Source organism: Dipodomys spectabilis, unplaced genomic scaffold, assembly GCF_019054845.1.
Source record: "Dipodomys spectabilis isolate Male_0828 unplaced genomic scaffold, ASM1905484v1 ptg000006l, whole genome shotgun sequence".
Lineage (NCBI taxonomy): Eukaryota > Metazoa > Chordata > Mammalia > Rodentia > Heteromyidae > Dipodomys > Dipodomys spectabilis.
The window spans coordinates 11,005,387-11,016,264 of record NW_024870683.1 but is presented as its reverse complement, the minus strand read 5'-3'; the positions used below and the strand labels follow the sequence as shown (position 1 = coordinate 11,016,264).

Genomic DNA, 10,878 nt, shown 5'->3' with positions numbered 1-10,878 from the left:
TAGTTATTTTACTCAAGGCTAGTGCTTTACCACTTGAGCCACAGCTCCACCTCCACTCTCAGCTTCTTGGTGGTTAACTTTCCTGCCCAGGCTTAGATCTTGATCTTAGATCTCAGCATCCTGAATAGTTAGGATTACAGATGTGAATCACCTATATCTGGTTTGCAATAGGTACATTTTTAGTAGAGTTGATCCCAGGACCAGAGGAGCAGATGATCTAGTCTGGGCAGTCATAAGGCTGTGAGTTTGGCACTCTCCTATTTATTATTTTGACCAATGTTTTATGACAAGAAAGAAAACCCGGTGGTTCAGTAATAGTGACGCTAACCAAGAGAGATGGTGAGTGTGGGAGAATGCAGAATGCCCTCAACACGTTCCTATCCATCACTGATGAATTGTTTCGATCCTGCTCATTGGCTCCTGAATTAAACTGCTGACTAAAAGAATTGGAGACCTGGCTTGTTATTTATTCATTGGAAATAGCAGCAACAGCAACTTTAGAGAACACAAGTCTAGACTCTTAGGGGGCCAGTTTCCTAAGAATCAAAGGGGTGATGTGGCTGCTAGCAAAATGTGGAGACCCGTACAGCAGTCTGAGGTCTGAGCACAGAAAGACGGTTCTGATATTCTGCATGCCTACAGAGGGTTTTTGGTCAGTTCTTGGGTCACCTTAACACTAGTAGCTAAGGACAGGTGAGGGATCTGAGGATATTTCTTCTGAGGAAGAAAAGACTTGGCTGGGGATGGGGTGGGAGATGGTGTCTGCAAGCTGGCTTAGTCACGGGCTACCATGGACCAAGAAAGCATTATGAAAGGCAGCTGCAAGTTAGCATGCAGGACAAAAGCTATAGGACTTTGGCCTAAAAAGCGATAGGTCTCACGATCAAGTGGCAAGGTGGGAACCTTATCACTATGTCTATCTTGCCATCTTTGGTGGCATTATTATTATTCGTTTCATGCCTAATCAGTGCTTAGGACTGAGTTGAGTACTTAATATATATTATCTTACTTAATAAGAAAATTCAGCCAGTTACTCATGGCTCACACCTGAAATCTTAGTTACTCAAGAGGCTGAGGTTTGAGGATCACAGTTTGAAGCTGGCCCAGGCAGAAAAGTCTGTAAAACTCTTATCTCCAATTACCCTCCCAAAAGCCAGAAGTAGAGCTGTGGCACAAAAAGTAAAGTGTTGGCTATAAGAAAAAAAATCAGAGACAGTGCCCAGGCCCTGAGTTCAAGCCCCAAGACCAGCAACACACACACACACACACACACACACACACACACACACATTTATTACAGGTTAATAGCAGCTGGACCATGCAGTACTCACAAATATTGTGAGTTCATTCTCATGATGTCTCTATGATCTCTATGTCTCTTGATCCTGCTTATCAAATACCTTGTTGCTTGTGACATGAGACAGGTCCTTTTGCCTACTGTGTCCTTCTAAAGACCACCTGCATATGAGCAAAACTTCCCACCTATGTCCATCCAGGAACTGTGCAGCTACTATGCCTTACATGTATTCCCCAGAGGGTTGGAGAGAAGATTCTCAGTTCTGGGCATTAGAACCCATTGGGAGACCACCAGATCACAAGGCTCTGCCTACTTGAATAGATGAATGCAATTATTATAGAATTGGCTTGTTCCTGTGAGAGTAGGTACTGGGTAAACCAAAGGAAACCTAGACTCATCCTTTATTTAAAGGGGCACGCTGGCTGTCTGCTTACCTGCCTTCTCATTGGTGCTGATCTTCAGCAGTGTTCTTGGCCCCTCTGGGAATTTCATCTGCAGTCTGATAAGGGCATTCCAAGGGCAGGCAAGTGGAATAGAGGCAAATGTGAGTTTGAGATCAGACAGATGGGTTGGACCCTAATGTTGCTCTGCAAATTATTTTATTTTATTGTTGGTCATGGGGCTTGAACTCAGGACCTGGGCATTGTCCCTGAGCCCTTTTGCTCAAGGTTAGTGCCGAGTACTTTGAGCTATAGCACCATTTCCATTTTTTGAGTGGTTAATTGGAGATAAGAGCCTCATGGGGATTTTTTGTCCAGGATGGCTTTGAACCACAACCCTCAGATCTCAGCCTCCTGAGTAGCTAGGATTACAGGTATGATCCTCTGGTTCCTGGAATTCTCCTAGTTACTAGTACATCGTTGAGTTCATCTGGCCCTCAGTCCATTAGTTTTTAAAACTGGGATCCTAACACCCATTTTTCAACAGTTGCAAAAATCTGACATAGAGTAGGTGGGCGGGTAATAAATGGTAGTTATTATTATTACTCGAACCTGTCACCAGACCATATTTGATGCCTGAAACTCAATTTTTCCATTAAAAAACCAATGCCTTGGGAAAAGGTAAAAAGCTACTTAGATTCATTCAACTAATCTTTTTTAGGGCCATCATTCATGGCTTAACCATTAAAAAGAGAAGAAATGTAAAACAATGCACATTAAAAACAGCTGAGCTATTTGATTGAAAGAAACATTTCAATGTAAACACTCTGAAGAGATCCATGGGGAATGTTTTCAAAGATTTTTTTTTTAAAGAAAAAGAGTAAAATAAGGCCTAGCACTATTGGGATTTGGAGCAGAGGAAGGCATGGATGACAGGTGGACTGAGAAGGGTGTAGGAAACTGGACTCAATTTCTGGAAGAAGTTACCTGCCAGTGGGGGACGCAGAGCTGAGCAGCCCCAACTGAGGTAGTAAAGGGCAGTCAGTCAAATATGCACACAGAGCAGAAAGTGGGGGTGATAGGTGGGTATGATTACTTCCTGGGTGATAAGGATCATGCCCAGAGGGATGGATGTCCTAACAGGCATTGAGATGGACCATGGGGGGGGGGCGGGCCCAAATCCTCACAATATGAGCAGACTCTACCTCTGAGCTGGGAGTTTGGAGACAGACAGCCATTCTAGGAGAAGATGATAAGAAGAGAAGCAGATGCAGATGCAGGCTGCTGATGTTTCATCACGTTCTGGAGTTGCAGCCCAGAGTATGCTGCCATCTAAATCTCCACTGTCTCATGTATGGTAAGGAAGTGCAATCAAGTGTATACAGTCTGGGACCTTGGAAAGTGCATTTTATTTCCATTAATACTAAAAAGAACAGGGATAACTTTAGCTATTCCTCACTTGCTCTGCTGTACCCTGGTTCTTGACACCCAAAGTGACTTGTGGTAGTGGCTTAGCTTCCTTGCTGGTATACCTGCTTCTCCCTTCCTTCCTCCTAATGGATCTCAGCCTAGCTGCCAGATGGAGCCTGTTCCTACAGCTCAGACTATGGCTGTGCTTTGCTGGATAACCTCCCATTGTGGAAAGCCAAAGTCCTCACCATGCCTAGGCCCTGTGTGATGTCTCCTGCATTTGACTGTGGGTCTATTGCCTTTCCCTTGCTCACTGCTTCAGTCATACTGGCTCCTACCTGTGCTTTAAGCATGCTAGCACACTCCTGTCCTGTGGCCTCTGCCTCTCACTGTTCCTGCTCATAGAAACATTATTTGCCAGTCTTTCTTACCGACTTCCCTTAGGGCTCTGCAGAGAAGTTGACTCTATGTGCCCTTACCTGACCTCTCTATGTCCGATGGTACCTCTGCCTCCTGTCTCCATCCTCTTTTCTGTTGTATTGTTGTCCATGGTGTGCTTCACAAACCCACATGCTGAAATGCTTTTTATTACTATCTATACTCTCTCTCTCCCTCCTTCCCTCCCTCCATTAGAATGTCAGTACTACAAGGCCAGGGATGTGGAGCTGGTGAGGAGACCCTGCCAAACACTGGTTGAAGGAATGAATAGCTTCTGAAATGACAGAGACTGGACTCCAGCACCAGAGGACATGGACTCCAGACCATAACCAAGACAGAAGCTCATGCCTAGGGACCCAGTTACCCATACTGGAACATGAGGCCAAGCCTGGAGGAGGTCTGAGCCAGAGGGATGCCCAGGTGTGCAAAGTAGGGCATGAGATCAGAGCTTGGCCTGGAGCCAAGCAGGGAAGATGGAGCTCCTTTGTTCAGGACTGGTCACTGCCCATGTGTCTTGGGGCCAGGTCACTCCATCAGTAAAGACAGAGAGGCTGAAAAGCAGGATACCAGGCAAGGCCTTCAAAACCTTAGTAAATGTCAGGCAAAGTTCTCCCAGCTTTTAACTTATTTCCTAACGTAGGCATCTGTGGATACTCTCTATTGGCACAGTTTACAAGGAAAACACAAATGACTAAGGGGGAAAAAAGTGAAAATGGTTGCTCAGAACCCTGAGCTGAGTTGCTGAGAAAGGGCAGGTGCCAGAGGGATGGAGGATGTCTGTGATGTCGAGTGGTAATACTGGCAGAGTGAGCACCTAGGGCTATGCTGGCTTCTGGACCTCTTTTGTGTGTGTGTGGGGGGGTCATGGTGAAGATGCTCAGATGAGGTATGCTCATGCAAAGCCTCCTTGGGGGAAGAAGGAACAGTAAAGGGAGCCTGGGAGGTGATGCCTACAGAAGCCTACAAAGAACAGCTGGGGCAGGCAAAGTTGGCCTGATTTCACTGGCGCTGTCCAAGGTACTGTCCAGCAGCTCTGCTCAGCCTCTGCTCTGGTCTTCTGTCTTGGGGGATTCAGGGATGCGCTGAAAGAGCAGGTCTGTGGCAGAATCCGATCCAGCTCTCTTTCCAAATGCAGATCGACTACTAGAGTCAGCACAGGTATATACTTACCTACTTTCTGCACCCTGCAGGTATAAACAGGTCCTGCTGGCTCTCTGTTCCAGTCCCCCTTCGTGGCTTTCTCTGTATACTTGGCAAGCAGACTTCCTCCCGTAATGGGGGGAGAGGGGGTAGATAACAGGGCTGTGGTCTGGTTACATTATAAGGCAGGTAGCAAGCCTCCGTGAAGGGTAAACTTTTACCTTTGTTACAAGGTCGTGGATACAGACCACCAATGATCGATTGGTTCAGGCTTAAGAATGTTTTGTGATTTGCTATTTTACGGTGTCCCTCGAAATCAGCTCCTAAGGTTTTAAAGTTACAATGAGCCAATTCCCATTCTTCAAGGATAGGCACTTGAGGACCTAAGGTCTATGCCATCTCATCAACATTTGGCCCAAGTCTGCTTGGCAGTGTGGCCAGGCAAACCCGTGGAGAGAGTCAAGTTGGGCTGGGCGGGGAGCCGCCTCTCTCTAGCTTTAGGGACACAGCTCCTACCCAGGGCAGAGTTCTAGGGCGGGGTCCTCGGGGAGTGGGGGCCTCCCGGAGGTCAAATGGTAACACACTCAAGGCCCTCCCTGGGGTTGGCCAAAGGCATCCGGTGGCCACCAGAAAAGGTGTTCTCCGTCCAGGTCCCAAGGATCGGACAGCCTAGCATCCAGGGGCTTTCAGGCGCGGGCGCACCCCAGGGCCCTCGGACTCCGCCGCACACGAGGGCGCAGGCTGTAGGTGCCTCCAGGACGCGTTCGTGGAAGGCAGACTTGCTCGCCGGGACCTGCCTGCGAGAAGCAAGTGTTCACCCTCCGAGCAGGTGCTACAGGAAGCGGAGGGCGAGGCGGCCCCAGCCCCTGCGTGTGGCAGCGCGCAGACCCGGTTCCCTGATCGCTGTCTCCCCCCCCCCCCCCGCCCCGCGGAGCTCAGCTCCCAACCCCTCCCTCCGCCGCCCCCAGGCTGGGCGGGCGGCGGGCAGCGGCCGCAGGTGCGGCGAAGGCCCGGGGGGCGCGAGCGTGCGCCTGCCGGGAGGACTCTGCCCTCCCTGAGGCCGCCGCAGCGCCAGCGCCTCCCCCTCCCCCGGCGCGCACCGGGCCGCCACCGCCACCGCCACCGAGCAGCCTCGCCTTCGCCTCCCGCGTTTCCTGCCGCCCGCCCTCCCCCGGCCGGGCTCCAGGGGCTGCCGCCTAGCAGCTCCGGGCGGGAGAGCGGCTCGGAGAGCGCACGGGGGCGGGCGGAGGCGGCCCGGTGTGGGGCGGCCGTGCCGGAGAGAGGAGAGCACCGAGACGCCGGCCCCCCTTCTCTGCGCTCGCTCGCTCGCTCGCTCGTTCCCCGCCTCCTGCACTCGGCGCGCTCGCTCCCACCCCTTCCCGGCGTGATTGATCCGTCACGGGCGCCGCCGCCGCCGCCGCTGCCGCGGCCGTTCTGAGCGAGCAGGAGCTCGAGCCGGAGCCGGGGCCCGAGCCGGCGCCATTGCGCGGGCGCCGCCGGGAGAGCTTGGCGCCGGGCGGCGGGCCGGGCCTGGCCATGCGGGCCGAGTGAGCCGGCGCCCGCAGCCCGCGGCGCGGCATGGCTTCCCCGCGGAGCTCCGGGCAGCCCGGGCCGCCGCCGCCGCCGCCGCCGCCGCCGCCGCCGCCCGCGCGCCTGCTGCTGCTCCTGCTGCTGCCGCTGCTGCTGCCGCTGGCGCCCGGGGCCTGGGGCTGGGCGCGGGGCGCCCCCCGGCCGCCGCCCAGCAGCCCCCCGCTCTCCATCATGGGCCTCATGCCGCTCACCAAGGAGGTGGCCAAGGGCAGCATCGGGCGCGGCGTGCTTCCCGCCGTGGAACTGGCCATCGAGCAGATCCGCAACGAGTCGCTCCTGCGCCCCTACTTCCTCGACCTGCGGCTCTACGACACCGAGGTGAGGGACCGTCCGGCGACCGCTGCCGTCGGGGCTCCGGGGGCGGCGGGGAGGTGGGGGGCGGGGGGAGTGTTGGGCAAGCTCTAGTCTTTGGCCGGAGCCGCGACGAACCCGCCCGTGCCAGCCGAGGGCACCGCGGGGCTGGTACTCAGTGCTCAGCCCTGGGGTCCTGCTGGGTTTGGCTGGCATAGCAGGTACCCAGATTTGAGGAGCATCATCTTTCTCAGGGAGTGTGTGTGTGTGTGTGTTTAACCAGCAAGGGAGCGGAGAAGGTGGACCCCAAAGGCCTGCTGCAGTGGTTGCCCCTGCCCAGGTGCCGCTCCCGGGGCCGTGAGGTGCCAGGTGGGAGGAACAGGCGCACTGACTCTAAGCCGGGCCGGCTGAAACCGGCGGGGGCTGCGGCCTGTCACAGCCCCCCACAGGAGAGCCCGGACACGCTAGGTCCAGACGGCTCCGGGACCGGAGGGGCCGGGACGCCCCGCCGCGCTGGGCGTGCTGTGCGCGCCCGAAGCGAAGGAGCACACCCAGCGCCGGCAGGCGTGGGGCCGGGGCTCCGCCGCCGCGCCGCGCCGCTGCCGGGTGTTCCGGGCGCTGTCCGTAACCCCGGCGGCTGTATGAGGGAGACCCCCTTCACCTCCCCGGGTCCGTTGCTCAGAGTGCCCTGGAAGGTCTGCGCTTAGAAGCGTGTTCGTGTCCGGGGCCGCCCCACCGCTGTTGGCCGGTGGCTTGCAGGGCGCGCACTTAATCCAAGTGCAGACTTGAAGCGTCCCGGGAGCCGGGGCACGGACTTAAAAGAGCGCAGCAGAGGGCTTCCCTCCCGGCCTCTTTCTCGGAGTCGAGTCCGAGAACCCTAGAGCTTTCCGTCCCCACGCCATCGGTTTGGGTTTCTCCTGAAGCCTCCGCACGGACCTCCTCTGCCCGCCGTGGGGCTGGGGCGCCCTGGAGGAGGCCTTGGAGGGGCGATCGCCGGCCGCGCAAGGTCGGGTTCGCGAGTTTTTTCCGGACTGCGGGAGCCCCCAAGCCAGTCCACCACATCTGAGATGCGGCCTGAAGGGGGCAGTGATTTCCCGTGCCGTGCGCTCCGTTGGCGCCTCTTCCATGGCGCCAAGCACAGCCAAAGCGCTGGGCTTGACTCCTGCATCCCCCGGGCTTCCCGGGTGCCTGTGTCCGAAGCTCAGGTGCAGAGTTCTCTCGGGGAGGAGGATCGCACCGGGTTTAGTAGTGCAACCTGGGCTTCTCCTCCTCAGGCCCCCTTCATCCCCCGCGTCTTTTTTATGTCCCCCGGGAAAGAACAGAATCTGGGTTGTATTTTATTCCCTACCTCCCCCGCTTCACTGATGAACCAGTCTGCTCTGCTGTAAATAAAAGGTGAAGGAAACGGTGGCAGTTGGCGGTGGTGCGGGAAGGCTGCTGCAGGCGGCGGGGTGGGGAGAAGACGGCCTCTGCCCCGGGAGGATGCCTGCTGGGTGGCTGTACAGGGCTAACCGGCTGTGAAATCATTTCCGAATGCCATTCCTGTCGCCCTCTTCTCTGCCCTGAGCCTTTCAAGTTCTCTGGGGGCACTTGTCTGGCACACGAACGTGGAGAGCCATGCAATTACACCCAGGCATGTCCTCCTGGCACCTTTTCTCTGTTGTTGCTTCCATACTTAATCTTCTGGAAGGGAGAGCCGGTTCTTGGGAGGCCAAAACATTTGCAGACAGGGCAGCCCTGCTTGCATCACTACCAAATAACGCCAGCTGCAAAATGTTTCCACCAGCAATTCCTGCCCTTCCCCAGGTTTCTCTGTTCAGCCTGTTTGTGAGTAGCTGAGTGGAGGGGACTTGGTTTCAGGGTGTGAGTATGTCTTGATGACTTTCTAAGTGAGAGGGCCTAAAGTCAAGAGGATGAGGCAGTCAGAGACCCCGCAGTTTGTGGGAATGTTTAGGCAACAGTGGTAAATAAGAGGACAGAGGCGAGTTTCAGTATCAGGCAGGTCTTTGGCCATTTGAAAGAGCTTGACCCAGGGCTTTGGGGAAGGTTGATGGAGTCCACTCAGACACTGTTACCTTCCTCCCAGGTGACCTTGAGCTGAGTATCTAATCTTTGTAGCCTAGATACGCAGGTTGGAACAGTGGGACTGTTTGTTATAAACCCTGCAGGGTGGCAATAGGAGACTTACAGCATGATGCCTTGAGCAGGCAGGCTCAGCCTCTGTTGCTCTGTCTGACATGCTGTAAGCACTTGACAAATGATTCTACCTTCCCATCTTCCTGTGGATTCACCAGTAAGACCCCTGTGGCTTTAGGTGGGATAAAATATGGTCACAACTAAAATATGAAGAGCACTTCTGTCTTTTACTTGCTTTTGAAGTCTCCTGGAGAGTCAGGGAAGTTATCCCCGGAAAAAGGAATTCTGGCTGAGGATCAAATATATTATCTCTTGCCATGAGGTACCACATTTGGGAGAGTGCCCAGGTAATATAATTAGTTACTATTTTTCAAGTGACCTTATCTTTAGAGATGTCATGTTTTTAGTTTTGGCTTTTCTTTTTTCTCTCCCCGCCCCCCCCCCCCCCCCCCCGCTTTTTTTTTCTTCTTTTTGGCCAGAGGATCAGTCTGGGTAATTTGCAGCACAATTCAGGGCCACCCGAAGGGTGTTTGTGGCTTGTTGGAGAATGTGTGGGTTTGTTCTGGCTTATTCAGAGGGTCTGTGTTTGTGGATTGTATATGCTGCCTAATCACTTGCCAGCCATGTCACTTACTGTCTAAGGACTTGAATGCAGGATGGATGTGGTAAGCAGATTTTTGCTGGCTTTGTTGCTGTTTGTTTTTATTCAGTAGCTTCAATAGCCAGTGGGAATGCGGAACTAGAATAGATCTGGGTCTACACAGCCTGCAAGAAGATGGAGATTTAGTAAGGAATGGGGTCACCTGGTCACTGGGGACGGACTGGCTCAATAAAAGGGCCTCCCACGTGTATTTTTCTAGGTTGAAACCTTTACTATGATTAGAAAACCAACCAAACTTTCAAAGAACTCATTGCCACGTGTTTGTAAAAATGAAGTATGGCAATTGATCATCCATCTGTCAGAACCTCTGCTTTCCTGGTATCATACAAATCACTTGAGCAAATACTTGTCTAATTTTCCCAAGGATGATTTGCATCAATTGAAAACACAAGCCAGACACGGACATTATAAAGGAAAGCATCAGAAACTTTATGAAAGCAGGGAAATCAGCATATCAAAGCAAAAATAATTATTGTTTTGTTTTGGTCCTGGGGCTTGTACTCAACGCCTGGGCACTGTTCCTGAGTTTCTTTTTGCTCAAGGCTATCATTCTGCCATTTGAGCCACCTGGCCACTTCTGGCTTTTTTTCTGAGTAGTTTAAGAGTCTCATGGACTTGCTGCTTGGGCTAGTTTCAAACCATGATCCTCAGATCTCAACCTCCTAAATAGCTAAGATTACAGGCATGAACCACTGGTGTCTGGTCAGTTATTTTATGTATCAACTTTTTTTTTCTGTCAGTTGTAGGGCTTGAACTCAGGGCCTGGGCACTATCCCTGAGCCTCTTTGTGCTCAAGGCTAGCGCTCTACCACTTGAGCCACAGTGCCACTTCTGATTTTTGAGTGGTTATTTGGAGATAAGAGTCTCATGGGGACTTTTCTTCCCCGGGCTGGCTTCGAACCATGACCCTTAAATCTCAGCTTCCTGAGTAGTTGGGATTACAGGCATGGCTTTGTATTTACTTTTTTTTTTTTTTTTTACTCTAAGCTTCCCAGAAGCTTAGTAAAATCAGTCCAGGTAAAAAGGTAAACTTGGTGGATTACATTACTTATGTGTTTGACTTAAAAGCATCTGGAAGAGGATTCCTCAAAAAATAAAAGTTTTATAGAAGAGTCAGAAATGTTTTCTATGTGGCTGTTTCTCATTCTTTGGTAATCAGTAATATAAAATAATAACCAAAGAATGAGTTTAAAAATAATGTTGGAGGTGGCTGGGAAGGTGGTAGAGTGCTTGTCTTGCATGCATGAGGCCCTGGGTTCGATTCCTCAGCACCACATAAGCAGAAAAAGCCAGAAGTGGTGCTGTGGCTCAAGAGGTAGAGTGCTAGCGTTGAGCTGAAGGGCTGAAGGACATCACCCAGGCCCAGAGTTCAAGCCCTACAACTGACAAAAAAAAAATTAAAAAATAATGTTGGAGTTCCAATTCAATTGTTAATTTCAGTAAAATTGACAATTATAGAAGAGCATGAAGAAAATAATTTCCCATAATCTACCTATGCAAAAATAATTGCATCTCATAATTAGGATAATTTCCCA

The 10,878-nt window shown here is 52.3% G+C and overlaps 1 protein-coding gene across 1 annotated transcript in view; it reads left to right on the top strand.

Annotated features, from left to right (window-relative positions):
• The first annotated feature begins 6,243 nt into the window (after positions 1-6,243).
• The window catches only part of Gabbr2 (gamma-aminobutyric acid type B receptor subunit 2), a 332,778-nt gene continuing 328,143 nt past the window's right edge, over positions 6,244-10,878 (top strand). The window contains exon 1 of the mRNA XM_042697162.1: positions 6,244-6,573. Within this exon, the coding sequence (XP_042553096.1) occupies positions 6,244-6,573 (330 nt within the window). The remainder of the gene's footprint in view (positions 6,574-10,878) is intronic.